The sequence below is a fragment of the Drosophila santomea genome, chromosome 2R, assembly GCF_016746245.2.
Source record: "Drosophila santomea strain STO CAGO 1482 chromosome 2R, Prin_Dsan_1.1, whole genome shotgun sequence".
In the NCBI taxonomy this organism is placed as follows: Eukaryota; Metazoa; Arthropoda; class Insecta; order Diptera; family Drosophilidae; genus Drosophila; species Drosophila santomea.
The window spans coordinates 18,236,845-18,254,404 of record NC_053017.2 but is presented as its reverse complement, the minus strand read 5'-3'; the positions used below and the strand labels follow the sequence as shown (position 1 = coordinate 18,254,404).

General features: G+C 44.8%; 3 protein-coding genes across 4 annotated transcripts; all 3 read left to right on the top strand.

Annotated features, from left to right (window-relative positions):
• Positions 1-204: 204 nt before the first annotated feature.
• LOC120445521 (inactive peptidyl-prolyl cis-trans isomerase shutdown) lies at positions 205-1,063 on the top strand. The gene has a single exon (XM_039625980.2). The coding sequence runs from the start codon at positions 327-329 to the stop codon at positions 900-902; it is 576 nt and encodes a 191-aa protein (XP_039481914.1). The 5' UTR covers positions 205-326; the 3' UTR covers positions 903-1,063.
• Positions 1,064-2,475: 1,412 nt separating this feature from the next.
• On the top strand, positions 2,476-9,926 carry LOC120446034 (diuretic hormone receptor). The gene is made up of 12 exons (XM_039626797.1): positions 2,476-3,021; positions 6,725-7,022; positions 7,253-7,451; positions 7,542-7,635; positions 7,778-7,952; positions 8,012-8,085; positions 8,157-8,267; positions 8,490-8,678; positions 8,753-8,868; positions 9,125-9,181; positions 9,245-9,455; positions 9,528-9,926. Exons 2-12 carry the CDS (start codon positions 6,758-6,760, stop codon positions 9,552-9,554), a joined length of 1,518 nt encoding a protein of 505 aa, XP_039482731.1. The 5' UTR covers positions 2,476-3,021; positions 6,725-6,757; the 3' UTR covers positions 9,555-9,926.
• A 5,294-nt stretch (positions 9,927-15,220) lies between these two features.
• LOC120446035 (lysosomal aspartic protease) lies at positions 15,221-16,773 on the top strand. 2 transcript variants are annotated; one of them, XM_039626799.1, is made up of 2 exons: positions 15,221-16,106; positions 16,179-16,773. In XM_039626799.1, exons 1-2 carry the CDS (start codon positions 15,336-15,338, stop codon positions 16,548-16,550), a joined length of 1,143 nt encoding a protein of 380 aa, XP_039482733.1. In that variant the 5' UTR covers positions 15,221-15,335; the 3' UTR covers positions 16,551-16,773. The 2 variants fall into 2 exon arrangements, with proteins under 2 accessions (XP_039482733.1, XP_039482732.1); XM_039626798.1 differs by having other exon boundaries at positions 16,167-16,773.
• Positions 16,774-17,560: the final 787 nt, after the last annotated feature.

Here is a 17,560-nt window from a genome sequence, read left to right as displayed (position 1 = left end):
GATGCTCCGTGTAATCCTTTCGCTATTCCGTTACAGCCTAATTAGTGCGGCATGTAATTAATGGCAATGCTGAAAGACGAGACCCCCTTGACACCGAGGTGTTGAAGATGCCAGCTAAGTAATTGTTGAGTGCTCCCACCAACCACCAGCTGTCATGCATGTGTACACTGCGAGAAGTGGGCTTGGAATTCACTGTTCAACAGCTGCCACCTTTGTTTAAATCTACTTTTACCTTGTAAGTAGACGCTGGCATAATCAAAATTTACGATTGCTCGAGTAAGCAATTGACTATTTCAAGAATAGCATATATAGTAATATATCGAACAATGCGCCCCTACAAGCAAGGCGGTTTTGACCGTAAGTCCACGACTCATGGCCTCTTCCATGTGGATGACAACGACTACTCAATCATACCCAACGTGAAGGAGGACCTCTTCTACGTGATCTATCGCAGGGCACAAACTCTGTTCCGGGCAGGAAAAACTTGGATGACGCGTTCGCTTTATCACAGAGCAGGAAGCGTTTTTCAGAAAGCGATTAGCTCCTTGAAGAACTGCAGAATGAGCAGTTTCGAGCAGGAGTGCCAGCAAACTGAACTGCTGATCGGCCTCCTCGAAAACTTGATGGTCTGCTTCAACAAGATGCGGCGGCCCAAGTGCGTCTGCAATGCCATGAAGGACTTGCGCCGCGTGACCAGAAACCATCCTTCGTGGTGGGCGCTCTGCCAGGTGGGTCGTGCCCTCGACGCCTTGGGTAAATACCATCGTGCCCGTTCGTCCTACATAAGGGCGCTGAAGAAACGACCCATGGAGCAGAGCATTAAGGACGAGATTACCAGAATCAGCAAGAGAATCGGCGATATTGAGGAGACTGAGCGGATGCTTTCTCAGCTGTCCATATAACGCGCTTGTTGCGTAGAACTTGTTGCGTAGATCTGAAAATCTACTGAATTTATCATAGATCTAGATGTTATGCACAAGCAATAATATATGATAAAGAATATATATATCTTTATATTGTTACAATGCTGATACATTTATTATAATTTGACTGGAAACGTGAATACCTTTTTTCCAGTGTAACTGTGCGTGTGCGAAAACTGTTCGCTTTTGTGTGCTCGTTGGGTCTTCTGCTCAGTGATTTGCTCCTTATGTTCCCAACCACTAAGCTGATGGCATTTCGGGCATAAAACGATTTCATCGGAGTTCCTCTGTGCTTATGGCAGGCTTAAATGCTGCACAGTACATTATTTAAATGGAGGAAAGGCAAATGCATAATCCGAATGCTAGCTTTTCCCAGTTTCATACTCTGATTGATTTTTAGTTTTCCCATTTCCTCAAGCATTGAAAACCCATTTGCTATTGAATATCGAAACAATGCTGGCAACAAAGCTGAAATGAATTAAAAAACTTTCATGTGCAAAGATGTGAAAAGCATTTAAAAAGAGAAAAATGTCCCCCGCAAAAAAAAAAAAAAAAAACTGAAATGCGTGTGACATTAAATATGCATGAGACAGGACGAACGCTTTAAAAACGGGTCAGAGAATCGGAGAAACAGAGAAACGGGGAGAGAGACTCGAAACAGGACAACGAACATGTCTTTGCTTTTGGCATCGAGAGAAAGCATTTTTTAAATTGGAATTTAAATGCCTCTGAGTGGCAGTTGACATTAGCATTTGTTTGAAAATCAAACAGTTTGGTTGGGGATATATACCCGCCCCCAAAACCTTGTGCCTGCGCCCTCAAAATCCACACAGCAACCCTCATGTGTCGCACGCATTCCGAGCAGCCAGGACATCCGTCTAAATGTTTATCATTGTGATATAAAATTTAGCAGGGCTGTAAATAAAAATGTTGCCCTTGTTTTCGCTACAATTTAATTTCCGACATTTTCCGGGAAACCATTTTCCCCGAGTCCTAGCCATATTGATATTTCAATAACTGTCAGCAGACCCGAGGCGCTGCCACTTGAGATTGAGTTTAATTTGATTAGGCCCACGTGAGAGGTGTTCCGCACGGGCTCCGAAATTCACAATTAAATCAGCCTGCGACTTCAAAGACGGCCTGCCTGGAGTTTCACATCACTATCGAGTCCTGAATCCTGAATCCGGCCGAATTCTGTTGAGTCCTGGGTATCCCTTTTGCCGCATGCCCTAAACAAACAGGCAGCGAAATGCTGGGCAAACATGAGGCTTCGGCACATATTTGCATAAATCAAATAGGTAGATTTTCAGGCATTAGAACTGCAATTGAATCGGTTTCTGTTTGAGGTCCTTTTACCCAACCCCCTTCCCTTCCCAGGATGTTCCACCTGTTGCCCGGCGAAAAGCTTTGGCAACAGCTTGTGGAATGCAGCTTTGCGAGCTTTCCGCATTGTGGAACCCAGAATTGGCGCCTTTTGGTAAGAAGGCGAGGCTTGTTAAGACACATCCTTCGGGTGTCCCTTCAGTTATCAGCGGCATGTGAACGAGTGCGGTTCGCTTCGGAATTTCAAAACCTGCGCAAACCCATTGTGTTGCTCTACAGAGCCGTTAAAGTGGAAACTAATTTTTAAATAATGTGCCAAGAGAGAAATGAAAATTTTAATTAGCAAAAAGAAAAGAAATAACCAATAATTACCACATTAATGCCGAATAACTTTGCAAGTCGATGGCTTTGAGTGATTTGGAAATGTTCAAATGTCGCTATAACAAATAATCCCGCATATAAATGTGCACACAATAAAGTTTGGCCCACGTAAATGGGCGTGTGTCAATAACCAAGGCAACTAGCAAAAACACCAACTCCAGCAAAAATCGCTTAAACATAATCATTTCGCAGCTTAGAAGGCGTTAAACGCATTTAGGACGGGTCAAGTCAGTGGTCGAAAGGACAAAGGACCCGCCTCCCGGCGCTTTTGTGGTCCCCCAGTGCCAGTGTTAAACGCAAGTAATCCCAAGAATTCCAACGCAAATTGTGAGCGTGAGTGTGAGTGGCGAAAGGCATCCCATTCTGCGGATAGAACTTTGACTAGGAGTGGAAGGTGAGCATTTTCAGGATGCAGCAAGAAATTGTGGTTAATTAAAATGCCAGTGCATACACACACGCTCAATTGCTGAACACAATGCCATCGGTTACTAAAGCAAAAACTCTGCGGCTAAAAGAGCCGAGAGTATGGGTATTAGTGGGCAGCAGAGGCATTGTTTTGCGTGTTTGCACTATCGATTGGGTAAATTCCAGCCAGAGATCAGAAATCCCCCTGCCAACTCCATGCACCATGACCAACTCTAATAAACAAACTGCTAAACAGGAAGGACTTGTTGCCATGGCCTTAAGGACTTCCCCTTTGCAAGCTGAGTAAATCTCCGGCAATCTTCGTGGCATTTCGGCCACTTGTAATGCATTAAACCAAATTTTTATTGAGCCAATAAATAAAAGATTTGGTGGCCAGGTTTCGTTTCTTTTGCGGCGAATTTTTATGGTTTTATGCCCCGGACTATCCGCAGGAGTGGAGATCCCTCACGTACATAACTCCAAATGCAGGCGCCTGCACGTGCCACACAAAGGAGAGCTGTTAAAGGCCAGACAATAAAACGCAACACTTGTTGGCCATCGCTGGAGTGTCTGCCCCATCCCATACCATCCCATACCATTCCATCCTCCTGCCAAAGGATATGTGCTGACTTAAGCATGGAAAGTGGCCAGCAGATCAGGCTCAGGCTCAGCAGGAAATGGAAATGGAAATGGCAGTGCGTGCCTGCAAATTATGATGTTGGCTTGTCTAGACTGGGTTTTCCTTATCGGCCACCGAGGAGAGTCCAGAGAAGTTCGAACAATAACATTTAAGCGCCCAAGGCGGATGAATAAAATTAGTAATATATTTTCTCCGGATTACATATTGCCACCGAACATTCCCCTCACTATTCCCGATCGAATTCATTGTTTCCACGCTTAAATGAGCAATTTAATTACAAACTTTCTATACGCTTATGCCTGGGTGCTGCCTTTCCAAGCAGCCTTTGTCCATGCTGCGTATACGTAATGTGCCGCTGGTCTCTTGTGTGGCACGCTTATAAATTTTAAATGCTTTCCTTTTTTTGTTTGCAGCAGCCAGCTTATGCATATAAAATTTAATGAGCTACATTAATGAGAACCAAAAATAGCACTTTTGCCGTGGTGACCTGCCCATTGGCGGAATGTTTGTAAAGGTATGCATATGAGGGCGTAGAAAAGAGCGCTCTTCAAGGCATTTGCAAAAAGTGGAATTTAATTTTTAGTCTGCATATTTTGTTGGATAAGTGGAAAATGAGAACGCCTGCCACTATTCGCACTGTTATTTTGTTTTCAATCCCCTAAAGAAATCCCCGGCGATTGCGGGCGAACATTTATAAGCATTATAGCAGCAGGAAATTGCAGATCCTCTCACATGGTTGGGGGAATAAAAAAAAAGAAGTAAAGGACCCACAAGCAAACTCCCTCCCAGCAATTCCCCATTTTTTGTTGTGTGTCGCCTTTGGCAAATCCATTGTGTGCAATCGTACGAGATTAGATACAATCTTCTATAATAGCATGTGCAAAGAGGCAGAGGAGCAGAAAGGACGATGTGCGGTGCGATTTGTCCGTCTCCTTGCAGCACCATCCATTTCTTATGTCTCCGTATACATACATATGTATTGCTGGTAATGTCCTTTTTATGCCGGCGATGATTCGGCCAAGCTGAATTTGTTTTGCCAGTTTTGCCCGGCGGGCGGACATTCGTCAAATTGGCTGGCCATAAATGAGATTTGTCCATGCGAGCTGTCAGAATGTATTTGCATTCGCACGCCGATTTGAAATGTGTGCTTCTTGGGTTTTTGGGCCTGTCTGCTGAATTAATTGAAATCAAATATGCAATTAGCAGCTACGACGGCCATAATTTAGGCCTGCTAATTTCGCACGACGTTATTTATGAGGTAATTAGAGGCGGTCTTTCGCCGTTCGTTCCCTTTTTAAATAATATACTTTTCAACTTAAAATTGCGGCTGGTAGATGCGGTCCTAACTCATCTGCGTTGTGGTGAGCGTGCGAAGCTGAGAAATGAAGGCAACGGGGCGTATGTGTTATAAGTAAGCCAGTGGCTAATGAACCAGGACCCAAGGATCCAGCACCCAGGACCTTGGCAAACTCCGGAAAGGACGTGCAAGCATGTGCGCCGTGCAGTAATAATCAGCCAGCCTTTGTTTTATGTACATGCATTGCGTTAATTTACGGGTAAAAACAAACAGTAGCAACAATGGAAAGAAAAATACGAAGGCGAACACAGTGGCAGCCAAAAGTGGAGCACCCAAGCTTTGGGGCAGAATTTTCGATTTCCCTGCGGGTTTAATATTTCATGGCTGGCATATTGTGGCTGGAAATTCCTGTGCCAATTAGAAAATCACCTCGGGAATGCGCCGTCCGAGTAAATCGGAAATTCCACCGAAAGTAATTGCTTTGGGTTGGGTATCCTTTTGCAAATAACCATTTTCCGTACAAGTGGACCTAAGTTTCTACGTTTGCTTATGGCTTCGCCTTGCTTGTTTGCCTACTAATGTAGGCAGTGTATTTCACTGCTAAGTGGAAAGTGGAAACCACTTCCGCTTAAATTTTAAAGCGTGCAGATAACTTCTCTAGCTCACTGTGCACAGGCCCATCTACATTTTGAATATATTGTATGCGTGTGTGTGTCTTACTTGCCGCCTGCTTTTATGTCATGCATTAATGTAACGATGCATCATTTATGCCATTTATTATCAGAACATAAATGCGAGGTTTCGCCTCTGAGGCTGAGAACCCAGCCGAACCAGGCCACAAAGGCCACAATCTTTGGCCGGAAGTTGGCTTTTCTAATTTCTATCACCAGCACCCGCACTGAGGTCCTTCCTCCTGCTTTTTATGGGCACATATCAGTGCGGCAAACGAGACCGAAAGGCAGCCTGCCGTTCCGCTGATTTGCTGACGCTTCTGTCCGCCTTTGATGGCAAAACTAATGAATTTTTATGGCACTGGGCCTGTGCTTTTACTTATCTAGCCACCCTGTTTTCCCTAGAAATGGTCTTCGACTTAAAGCCTCCTTGCCGCCGAGTTGGTGGTCCTTTAAGCCGTGTTCGATGTGGGCGTGGCCCCAAGTCGGTGAAACATGGCCAATGCAATTAACGCACACAGGCGAAATGCCACTGGCTGCGGTGAAGCGGGCAGAAGGGTTGCCAATTGAACTTTGCCCGACAGCTTAGTTACAGCCAACCGCCGGGGAATCCCCTAACAATTGAGGGAATTATAACTTTCTGATTGAACGAACTCTGCTGGGGAGTATTATGAATGTGTTGTCAAATCGAAGGGGAAATGGAAATAACAGTGGGAAATAACAATATTTTTGTTCGTATACGATACTATAGTATATAGTATACTAATATTTTACACTCAGTTATTACCAGACAATACTAATATAATATAATATGATAATATAATATAATATAAATACTAATATTTTACACTCAGTTATTACCAGACAATACTAATATAACATAGTATGATAATATAATATAATATAAATACTAATATTTTACACTCAGTTATTACCAGACAATGCCTGAAGATTCGAAAAATATAATGTTTTAAAATGACCTGAAAAATGTTTAAAAGTTACATTTTTAAAGCACCTCAAATGATTTCCCTCCGCTTCAAGTATTTTACAGTCTTTGCCTGAACTTTAAACTGACTTCTTTCAGTACCAGAGATGCCAAGTGCCAGGATGATGTAGAATGAGTGACCACGACCACATCAGTTCGCTGAATGCCAGCGGCAGTGATCCGCTCCTGGATCTGCACAACCTAGACGGCATCGCCGAGAGCGTGGAGCTGCAGTGCCTGGTGCAGGAGCACATAGAGGCCTCCACCTATGGCAACGACAGTGGCCACTGCCTCACCCAGTTCGACTCGATCCTGTGCTGGCCGAGAACAGCTCGCGGTACCCTGGCGGTGCTCCAGTGCATGGACGAGCTGCAGGGCATTCACTACGACAGCAGCAGTAAGTACCAGTGTCATAATTTGACCTTTCCTTTCAATTCCCTAACTTTATTTAAACTGAGCTTTAAAATAGAGACTCCCGCTTAGTTATGTAATTTATTTGGAATTTTTGCACATCCCTTTAAAGGCCGGGAAGGCACTTTCCCGATAAAGATCAAAGTGCATGGGACGACGAGTCTACTATAAAAACTGTTTACATTTTCCGCTGCGTGCGTTTTTGTATTTGACCAGAGAACGCAACGAGGTTCTGCCACGCCAATGGAACTTGGGAGAAGTACACCAACTACGATGCCTGCGCCCACCTGCCCGCCCCCGAATCCGTGCCGGAGTTCGAGGTCATCGTGGAGCTGCCCACCATTATCTACTACATTGGATATGCCCTCAGCCTGGTATCGCTCTCGCTGGCGCTGATTGTTTTCGCCTACTTCAAGTGAGTGCGCCCCTCCCACCTGGTGACCCCGATACCCATTTATTTTTGCCCAGCCCCCCGACTAACCCTATCTATGTCTTTGTGCCACAGGGAGCTGCGTTGCCTGCGCAACACCATCCACGCCAACTTGTTCTTCACGTACATCATGTCGGCTTTGTTCTGGATACTCCTGTTGTCCGTCCAGGTGAGCATTATGACTGCCAGATAATTGCAATTGCTGGCTTATTAAATCATACTCGAGCTCGAAAGGGGAGCTTTCCACAATGAAAGGAAACTATAAACAGGCGCTGGCAGCTTAAAACTAATGGTTACCACTCAATCAACAGATCTCCATCCGAAGTGGAGTGGCCAGCTGCATTGCCCTGATCACACTGTTCCACTTCTTCACCCTGACCAACTTCTTTTGGATGCTGGTCGAGGGCTTGTACCTGTACATGCTGGTGGTTAAGACCTTCTCGGGGGATAATTTGCGCTTTAATATCTACGCCTCCATAGGCTGGGGTAAGTTTGAATGCCCGAGTGTGTGGGCCAGCCCAATTAAGTCTTCCTCCCGCTGACAGGTGGACCGGCCTTGTTTGTTGTCACCTGGGCAGTGGCCAAGAGCCTGACGGTCACCTACAGCACCCCGGAAAAGGTATGTCTATTTTGGGAATGGAAGAGAACCCTGGAGAGTGAGTACGCTTCCTTTTGTTTCCTTTCCGACAGTACGAAATCAACTGCCCCTGGATGCAGGAGACCCATGTGGATTGGATATACCAGGGACCTGTCTGTGCGGTGCTGATAATCAATCTCACCTTCCTGCTGCGCATCATGTGGGTGCGTATGGAATGTACACCGAAAAAAAATATAGGCACTCTAAAAATAACTTAACAGAAGATAGAAAAAGTTACCATAAAACAATTGTTTCAATAGCTCACATCTATTATTAGTTCCTTGAAACACTTTTACGTCTTTAGAAAAATTTTAACAATCAATATTTTTTCCGACTGATAACTGTCGAAAATACTGAGCCAGCTTATCCGCTTGCATCTCGTTCAGGTTCTTATCACAAAGCTGCGCTCGGCCAATACAGTGGAGACTCGTCAGTATCGGAAAGCTGCTAAGGCCCTGCTGGTGCTAATCCCACTTTTTGGCATCACCTACCTGGTGGTGCTCGCCGGTCCATCGGAGTCCGGCCTAATGGGTCACATGTTTGCCGTACTGCGAGCGGTACTACTCAGCACTCAGGTGGGTTTCGTGTGGCAAAGGACAAACCTTTTAGCTACTTCTTTCTAAGGAAATGTTTGTGTGTTTTGCCGCAGGGATTCTCGGTGTCGCTGTTCTACTGTTTCCTCAACTCGGAGGTGCGAAATGCACTAAGACACCACATTTCCACGTGGCGGGACACGCGCACCATCCAACTGAACCAGAACCGACGGTAAGTAGTCGAAACTTTTAAGTCTGATTGTAAGTACACCTAAGAATAAAACACTACTCAAAAAGAAAGGACTGAAAACTTGAATAAGAAACAACTGGGTTGTAGGTATAGCTACTAAAATGGCTTTAATGGTAAACCTATCATACAAACCTTGAGTAAAGTGTGGCAGTACTAGATTTGTTACTAGAAACATCAGCTATCTCTACTAACGTATGTATGTTAACTTTTCCTATGCAATCCTTCTCCAACTTGGCAGTTACACGACGAAAAGCTTCACGAAAGGCGGTGGTTCCCCGCGAGCCGAGAGTATGCGGTAAGTTATGTGGCACTCGTGGCTGAGAAGTGATGGGTTATCTTGACACCAACTCCATTGTAGACCTTTGACCAGCTACTATGGGCGTGGCAAGCGGGAGTCGTGCGTGAGTTCGGCCACCACCACCACGCTGGTGGGTCAGCATGCCCCACTTTCGCTCCACCGGGGCTCCAACAATGCCCTGCACACGATGCCCACTTTGGCGGCGACGAATGCCATGAGTTCCGGCAGCACTCTGAGCGTAATGCCCCGGGCTATTAGTCCCCTGATGAGGGTGAGAACTGAGAACCAGAGCTGAGGAGTAGTCAGCCGTTCGGAGACCTTAATAATCGTTCTCGAATTCCAGCAAGGACTCGAGGAGAACTCGGTGTAGACAAATTCAAATCCCTAGCAACTGCATCTTAAGAGACTGAACTTTTATTGAATTCCACTTCCGTGTCGCAGATCTGCGAGTGCGATTAGTTAGCTAGTACTACATATTAAATGCTGGAGTGCGATTAGCGATGAAAGGACGAAACCAAGTACCAAGCGGAGCAAGCAAGCAACATAAGTTAGTTCAATCGTTTTAAACTGTTAGATGTCGTATATGTGAACAGCTGAGAGCCCCATCACCAACCCAACCCAACCCAACCCAACCAATGCTATGAACTCCAATTGTAGCTGTTGAATGTAACTCAATGTGCAAATGGATTAATTCTCTGTGTAAACAAGAAAATCTAGCGTCTAAATAAATGGTCTATTTACTTCGGAGTACTCGATCTGTGTCTTCTTTTTTTGGGGGGATTATCACTGCGGTTTTCCTTTGGTGAGTTTTCATTGTGGGGGAGATTTTCCTTATCGCCTTTGATGTACTCCAAAAAAATTCACAAGATGTGTAGCTGTTATGGCTACACGCATATATGCCCAAAGTTGACATGGCAAACACATGTTCCGCACTTTTCAACTTCCTAAAAGTATGCAACAGTTTGGCAAGCCAACAATACAGCGAAACGGAACTCGGATCTCGGAACTCGGAACTGAAAACTCTTTCACGATAATCAGCGAACAAAAAGTTTCATGTGCAAAAGTTTCCATCAAAACCGACATTTTATGAAGCTGACAGGATGGAGAAAATATTTTGGCGGCTTATCTTGGCTTCTTTACTGGGAATATTCCATAAAACTTTAATGCGATGTAGAGTCCTAGAAGGTGTCTACTTTCGCTCAGTTACATTTTAATTAATTGAAATTTTGGTTGATTATGAAAAGGCAACCCATAGACGGCATAATTGAAAGCTAATTGGGTCCGAGCTCCACAAAACGGTGCGAAGTTTAATGACTTAATTGACTCGAGTAGGGAAAAAAGGATTGCCGCATTCCTTTAATCTTTTTAAAGGTCACGATTTGGCCAACCTAGCATCTAAATGGCATCTGGCATCTGCATTTAGCGTTTCAGTCAGCTTTCCCTGCTGGAAATGTTATGCTGAATACGTTGCGCATATTTCAGCGTTCTCAAAATTCACAGAAACTACTGCCAGTTGTGCCCCAAAATGCTCATAAATGTTGCATGAAAGGCGGCCATGCAAGTGCAGAAAAAACTAGAAGCCTTGGCTGTTGCAAGTATATTTCAGACAAGTCAGATACCCATTAAAAATACATTACATTTTGTGGATTTTAACTAACAGTAGTAGTAATGAGCTATATTTGTTTATTGTATTAAGTTATAAAGAACAGATTTTTTTAAACATCAATTAGTTTTGATTTCGATGAAAGCCAAGTTACCCCGCGCTTTACAGGGTATACAAATTCCAAAGCGTGGTGCAGATAAAAGCAAAGTCCAGACGAATACAAATGTAAATATTCCACTTCAGCTGCATGCCGAAATAAAAGAATAAAATAAAGATAAAATTTTAATGTGCTCGAAGTATGCACGAAACGCTTGTTCTCTTCATTTAATATGCCGAGATTCCTTTTGTTATTTCCCCTTTTGCATACTACGTGGTTTCATCTATCCGCCGGAAGTGGCGATTGTGGTTGCGCCGTGTTTCCGTGCTTAGCCTAATTGAAAAGCCCAAAGTGGCACTTTAATAAAAGTTCAAGAAAATCAAGTGCAACAAAAACCAAAGCACTCGCAAGCGCACTCCTTGTGAAACTTGTGTTTAAAGTGTGGCAAAGGCGCAAATACAATCACATCAATGTGTGGCAGGTCTCCAACTTCAATGCCCCCTCAACTTTCGAACTTCCGTCAACATATGCGTCGTGTGCAGCCATCGCCGTTGGCGTCGCCTTGAAGATCCTTGTGCTTAAAAACCAGCGACAAGGACTCTTGCCTTCCGTACCTGAAGGACTCGGATAAGAGAAGGAAGTGGCAGCGACGGCAGTCAAATGAGGCGCCACAAAAATGCCAACGCAATTGTAGCATTTTAATTAACCAAATTGTGCGCATAAAATGGCAACTTCAGCAGCGCGCAAAACGGAACTCAATTATAAGTCGCTTAGGCGGCCACTATACATGAAATGAAATCTTTTTCAAAGGGTTTCAGCAGCTGCTTTAATTAACGCCATCCTCGACACTCTGGAGGTGGGGTCATTTTGGAGTGCGGGGTAGAAACTCAGACGTTAACAAGTTGGCATCAGGTCAAAGGGCAGGCGAGCGTAGAAGCGTATTTAAATATGGTGGAACACTAGGTAAATAACACAGAGGTTGTAGGTACAGAAATGGGAATGTATTGATTATGCGCCGTAAAATACACATACCTCAACTTGTGGTTCTCACAAAAGAAACTAAAATAAATAATATAAACCAAGGGCTCATTCAGCGGACAGAACTGAATAAATCCAAAGTAATTATGACACTTTCCATCAAAAGGACTTTCGTAGCACGGCTTTCATCTATAACTAAAACCGCGTCCTGGCATTCAGTATGAATGTGATTTATGTGTTCATTCTGCCTTTGCGGCCAAATCTCCTTAATTATGTGTGGACGTATTATGAATAGGGGCGAACTAAGCGCCTCGATGGCGGCGGGGATTCCCCCAAAGTCCTTGGCCATAAAGTGTATTACATCCGACGTGCCTTTTACGCTCGAATGCCCGTGGCTGGCGATGAGAATTTGGCCGCAGGATGTGCCCTCCTCTCTCATCTGCTTAGTGGTTTTCTGGCCGCGAGGACATTGGCTAATTAAATATTTGCTCTTGTCGGCTTAAGGAATTGCATCATTGTTTTCGGTGGGGAAACTGGCAACTTTGAACTTTGAACTTTGAAACGACTCAGTGGCAAAGGAACTTTAAGCTGTTTGAGTGCAATGGCAGGAACTTGCTCAATTCTCGTGCTGCTGATGGCTTCAAAACAATTTCCAATGGCTGTCAATGCAAGTGGGTAACATTCTATATGCAAATCGAATTGAAACAGCAGCTGCCAGCGAAGTTGAGTAGGTGCCTGTCACCTACCAAATGCAATTAGGAGCATATAGCCATTTTTATATGTCAAGTATAAGGAGTTCTATTGCTAGCTAATTACTGATGCAGATTGCGATAAAACGCCTGCTCTTTTATTAACAGCATCTTATTGCCGAGGAAATCAATCAAAATCGAGTGCAAAGTGTTTGACATCGTTGTTCGCTTAATTGATTGCTTCCACAGCAGTGCAGCACATCAATCAATGCCGCTGGCAAAGCTATTTAATCCGCTTTAAAACGGCTTAATTTTCCCGCTAACGACCGCAAAGTTAAAGTGTGAAAATCACCGTGCTAATGGGTTAAGAGCAAGGCTTAAGGACATTTTCCTCTTAGCCTTATTCATCACACTGCAGTGCACTGTCGTTCATAAGCTGCACAGCATTATCCTTTCAGACCGTAATTCTTCAGAAATGTAACACCTCCGGTGGCATAAAGTTTTCAATTTTCCCCCCACTATTCGGATTCCCGTGGCATTGGCAATTTATTTCCATATTTCAGTTGCTCCATTGACATTCGCAGCGTAGAAATGCATGCCAAAGGATACGAGTTCTAGTGCATACAGAAAAGGACTCGCCGTGTCCTTATTTATATTTCTCCGCTCTGGGCCAAAAACTCGCTTAGGGTTAGGGCAATAAAGTTTCTGTTTCTGTGGCTGTCTGTGCGAAATGCAAAACAAATCAATAAACTGGATACCCAAGTCGCGGGTTTGCCCGCTTTTTGGTTTGTTTCGACCCCACTAATTGGGCCATAAATAATTTAAAACGGCAACAAGTCAGCATGCCGCATATATAAATAATTTTCGGCTCTTCTTAGTCAGCCATTTAAAGAGCTAGACCCTTTTTTCGTGTGTTCACAAATGTACTATAAATGTGTGTAGAAGAGCTGAGTCAAAGTTTCACGTTATAATTGGTTTTTTTGGGCATGTGGAAGCGACTTGGCCTGGACCACATGCCCTGAGTCATCGCCTTGGCCCGAAGTTCTTGGCGAAAACTTTTGACCAGCTGCGGGTTTCGGGTTTTCCTACCATTCCATGTCCACTCGAGGAACTCTATCTCCTTTATATTATCCAGCAGGCAGCAGTTTTTTTCGCTCGACTTTTTCGGTTCAAACCTAATTTATAAGCATCAAAGAATACAAAATGTGCTGCCTGCAATTTCCGCTTTCCAATTTGAGACAGAGTTTACCTTTTTGCCTTGCGGTGGACACAGGTCGAGGAAGCCAAAAAAAAAAGAAAAAAACAAAAAAAAGGAAACCGACAAACTTTTCGTTTCTTTTCGGAAAAATCAACAAGTGTTGCCACACACAAGTTTTCTGTTGGCTCCTGACACTCGGTGACAGCTTTTCAAGGACTTCCTGTCACCGACATGACTTTTGACTTTAACTCTGTAACACTGACGAATTTTTCTGACAGCTACCCGAAATCACAGGCGCAAACTTTGACTTGTCCCCTAACTTTAATTGTGTTTGCCTAATTCAATGAGGGCCTTCTTTGCCTAATGGCGCATAATGCAATTTCAATTCACCCGATAATGTTATTTGCCCGGGGCCAGAAAGTCGCCTTCAATTAAACGGTGCGATCTTACACTCGTTCTGCTGCCAATCCTTTTTAGGCCAGGTCAGAAGCCTGAGACGCCAAGGAAAATGCACTAATTAAATGTGCCGCCAAGCCCCCCGCGACTTTCTGCTGAAAGTAATAAAGCCAAGAAGCAGGAGTAGAAGCCCCGTGAATTGTCATATTCCCTGGCCCATTAGCGCAGGTGTGGCCTGCCATTGACAGCTGGCTTTCAGGACGAGAAGGTCGTCCAGAGAGGTTAAGCTTTTCGGGATTTGTGTCCTTCGTTTCCTTCGTTTTGGCCAGAGGCGCTGTTATTGTCGCATTATCCACACCGGTGGGTTGGCATTTTAATTGGCGCTCATCGGGACGTATGATGGGAAAGGTCTTTGCAGTTTGCTCTAAAACGATATGAACGATATGCGAGATATGAACATTTTGACAGACATTCGCATCCAAGCAATTGAGCACACACATTTACGCAAATGGCAGTGCACGAATGAAAGTGCAATCAAACAGCTAGCCCGAATGGCAGCAAGTACAATTAGAAGACCCTGTCATCGGTGCACACACTTATATTTACTTTCAGTCGAGTACACACATCGATTCAACTGAAACTCAACACCTACAGACGCTTTTCACATTGCATTGAAAAGGTTTTCCTCGTCCTCAACAGCAACAGCAACAGCAACAGCAACACATTCGATCAGAGCTCGATTCCAAACTGCTGCCACACAGACGTTTCACATTTCCAATTACATTTTTATGGAAATTTTTATGCTGCCGGGCGGTTATTTCAATGAATTGGGTACATCGAGTTTTTTTGCGAGTAACATTAAACCTATTTGAAAAGCTCAAGCAATGCAGAGATATATTTCATTGTGTTTAAGTGCCTGTCTGTTTCGCAACAATATTCTATAAATGTGAATATTAATTTTAGCTCCTTCGCAGGGTTTTTCCTAAAGGGTAACAGTTAGTCTTAACTTCACATCTGTAATCGAAACCTGGGCATATGGAATTGAAATATTAAAACACAATTTACTACACAACAAAGAAAGCGTGTGGTTGCCTTCCATTTTCCGCTCAGTGTTGCTTAGATATTTTATTGAGACACTCACTTGCCTGGTTTTCAACTTTACTTGGTTATCGGCTGCTTTTGATAGCATTATGTGGCTGCTCGTTTCGCTGCTTCCGGTGCTCTTCGTACTTCCGGTACAGTTTCCACCTCCGGTCAGTTGCACGCTGCAGCTGTACCGCGTGCCCCTGCGCCGCTTCCCCTCCGCCCGTCATCGCTTCGAGAAGTTGGGCATCCGGATGGACCGGCTGCGTTTGAAGTACGCCGAGGAGGTGAGCCAGTTCCGTGGTGAGTGGAACTCGGAGGTGAAGAGCACGCCGCTGAGCAATTACCTGGACGCCCAGTACTTTGGCCCCATCACCATCGGGACGCCGCCGCAGAGCTTCAAGGTGATATTCGACACGGGTTCCTCGAATCTCTGGGTGCCATCCGCCACGTGTGCCTCCAGAATGGTGGCCTGTCGGGTGCACAATCGCTACTTTGCCAAGAGGTCGACCAGTCACCAGGTGAGGGGTGACCGCTTTTCCATCCACTATGGCAGTGGCAGTCTGTTTGGCTTCCTTTCCACGGACACCGTACGCGTGGCTGGCCTGGAGATACAGGATCAAACCTTCGCGGAGGCTACCGAAATGCCGGGTCCCATCTTCCTGGCAGCCAAATTCGATGGCATCTTTGGACTGGGCTATCGCAGCATCTCCATGCAGCGCATCAAGCCGCCATTTTATGCCATGACGGAGCAGGGACTGCTCACGAAACCCATATTCAGTGTTTATCTCAGCAGACATGGCGAAAAGGAGGGTGGTGCCATCTTCTTTGGCGGATCCAATCCGCATTACTATACGGGCAACTTTACGTACGTCCAGGTGAGCCATCGAGCCTATTGGCAGGTGAAAATGGATTCGGCAGTTATCCGGAATCTTGAGTTGTGCCAGCAGGGCTGCGAAGTGATCATCGACACGGGCACCTCTTTCCTGGCATTGCCCTATGACCAGGCTATACTCATCAACGAATCCATTGGCGGAACTCCCTCGTCCTTTGGACAGTTTCTGGTTCCGTGCGAGAGCATTTCGTCGCTGCCCAAGATCACCTTTACACTGGGTGGACGCACATTCTTCCTGGAGTCCCATGAGTACGTCTTTCGCGATATCTACCAGGATCGAAGGATCTGCTCCTCTGCCTTCATTGCCGTCGACCTGCCATCGCCCAGTGGACCTCTGTGGATTCTGGGGGACGTGTTTTTGGGCAAATACTATACTGAGTTCGACATGGAGAGGCATCGCATTGGATTCGCTGACGCCAGGAGCTGAGCAGCATACATGGGCATGCTGTTTGATGTGCTTCTTGCTTTTCCACCGTCTGGTTGCCATAACACGCGAATCATCGAAATACGAACTGATCATTGTATCTACAGGCGGGCAAATACCCTATACTCACGTGTTGAATTTATTGTTTATTTTGGCTAGTTAGATTATTTTTGTTTAAAACGATTTCAATTATATTGGTATTCCAGATTCCGCCCTTGTAAAGTAATATTAATCACTTCCCTTGCTTAGTAACGGGTATCTGATAGTCGATATTTTTTTTAGGTTAGTTATCCTGTTAAGTTTGATATACCCGCTGCCAAATGCTGTTAGCAAGCTGTTGCTTATTTTGGGCACGTGTACGTCATCGTACTTGAAGCAATGTTCAAGGGAATCCGGGGGAAGGAAGGCAAAAATCAAAACAACATTTTATTATTTTATTACCTGCTCCGCCCTTTGCTGCCCGCCGTGCACTAGTGCCCATGCCCATGCCCGTCGAATGTTGGCTTCCTTCGACATCCCCGCCAGAATTCAGTGTGGGCGGAAGCTAATCAAAAAAATCGCTTGCAGCCAGTGCGCTGCGAGTCGATAGAGGCGCAGGACTGAAGAAAAAGGACGAGGCAATGGGAAGATGAGTTCCTTGGGCGCACTGGGGATGTAATTGATTCCCTGGTAAAACAATGTCTCCTTTTGTCTCTCTCAATTCCCTCGACTGCGGCGCTTCTGGCGATTTTTCTACGCCGCTCCTAACGCAAATGGCTGGCTTTAAAGAATTAAATAAATAGCTTTAAGTTTACGACTGACGCGTTGTGTTTGCGTTTATATTCAAATGCCCAGCCGCGGTCGCGATATCCTTCCGGATACTTTTGAGTTACCCGCGGACTTTTACGAGCTGTCTCAAAAATTGCAAATGCCCAGTTGGCCTCACATCTGGAGGGTAGTTTGAATTTGTAGTGAAAACGCTTTCATTTTGTTCAATTCACGTTGCTTTTGTTGAACATTAAATTACATTTCTT

Bases quoted from the DNA above. Each gene is read 5' to 3' on its own strand.
- LOC120445521 (XM_039625980.2), top strand. From the start codon at position 327: ATGCGCCCCTACAAGCAAGGCGGTTTTGACCGTAAGTCCACGACTCAT.
- LOC120446034 (XM_039626797.1), top strand. From the start codon at position 6,758: ATGAGTGACCACGACCACATCAGTTCGCTGAATGCCAGCGGCAGTGAT. The intron at 7,953-8,011 runs GTAAGTTTGAAT...TCCCGCTGACAG, and splicing joins CTACGCCTCCATAGGCTGGG to GTGGACCGGCCTTGTTTGTT. The intron at 8,086-8,156 runs GTATGTCTATTT...CCTTTCCGACAG, and splicing joins CCTACAGCACCCCGGAAAAG to TACGAAATCAACTGCCCCTG.
- LOC120446035 (XM_039626798.1), top strand. From the start codon at position 15,336: ATGTGGCTGCTCGTTTCGCTGCTTCCGGTGCTCTTCGTACTTCCGGTA. The intron at 16,107-16,166 runs GTGAGCCATCGA...CGGAATCTTGAG, and splicing joins GCAACTTTACGTACGTCCAG to TTGTGCCAGCAGGGCTGCGA.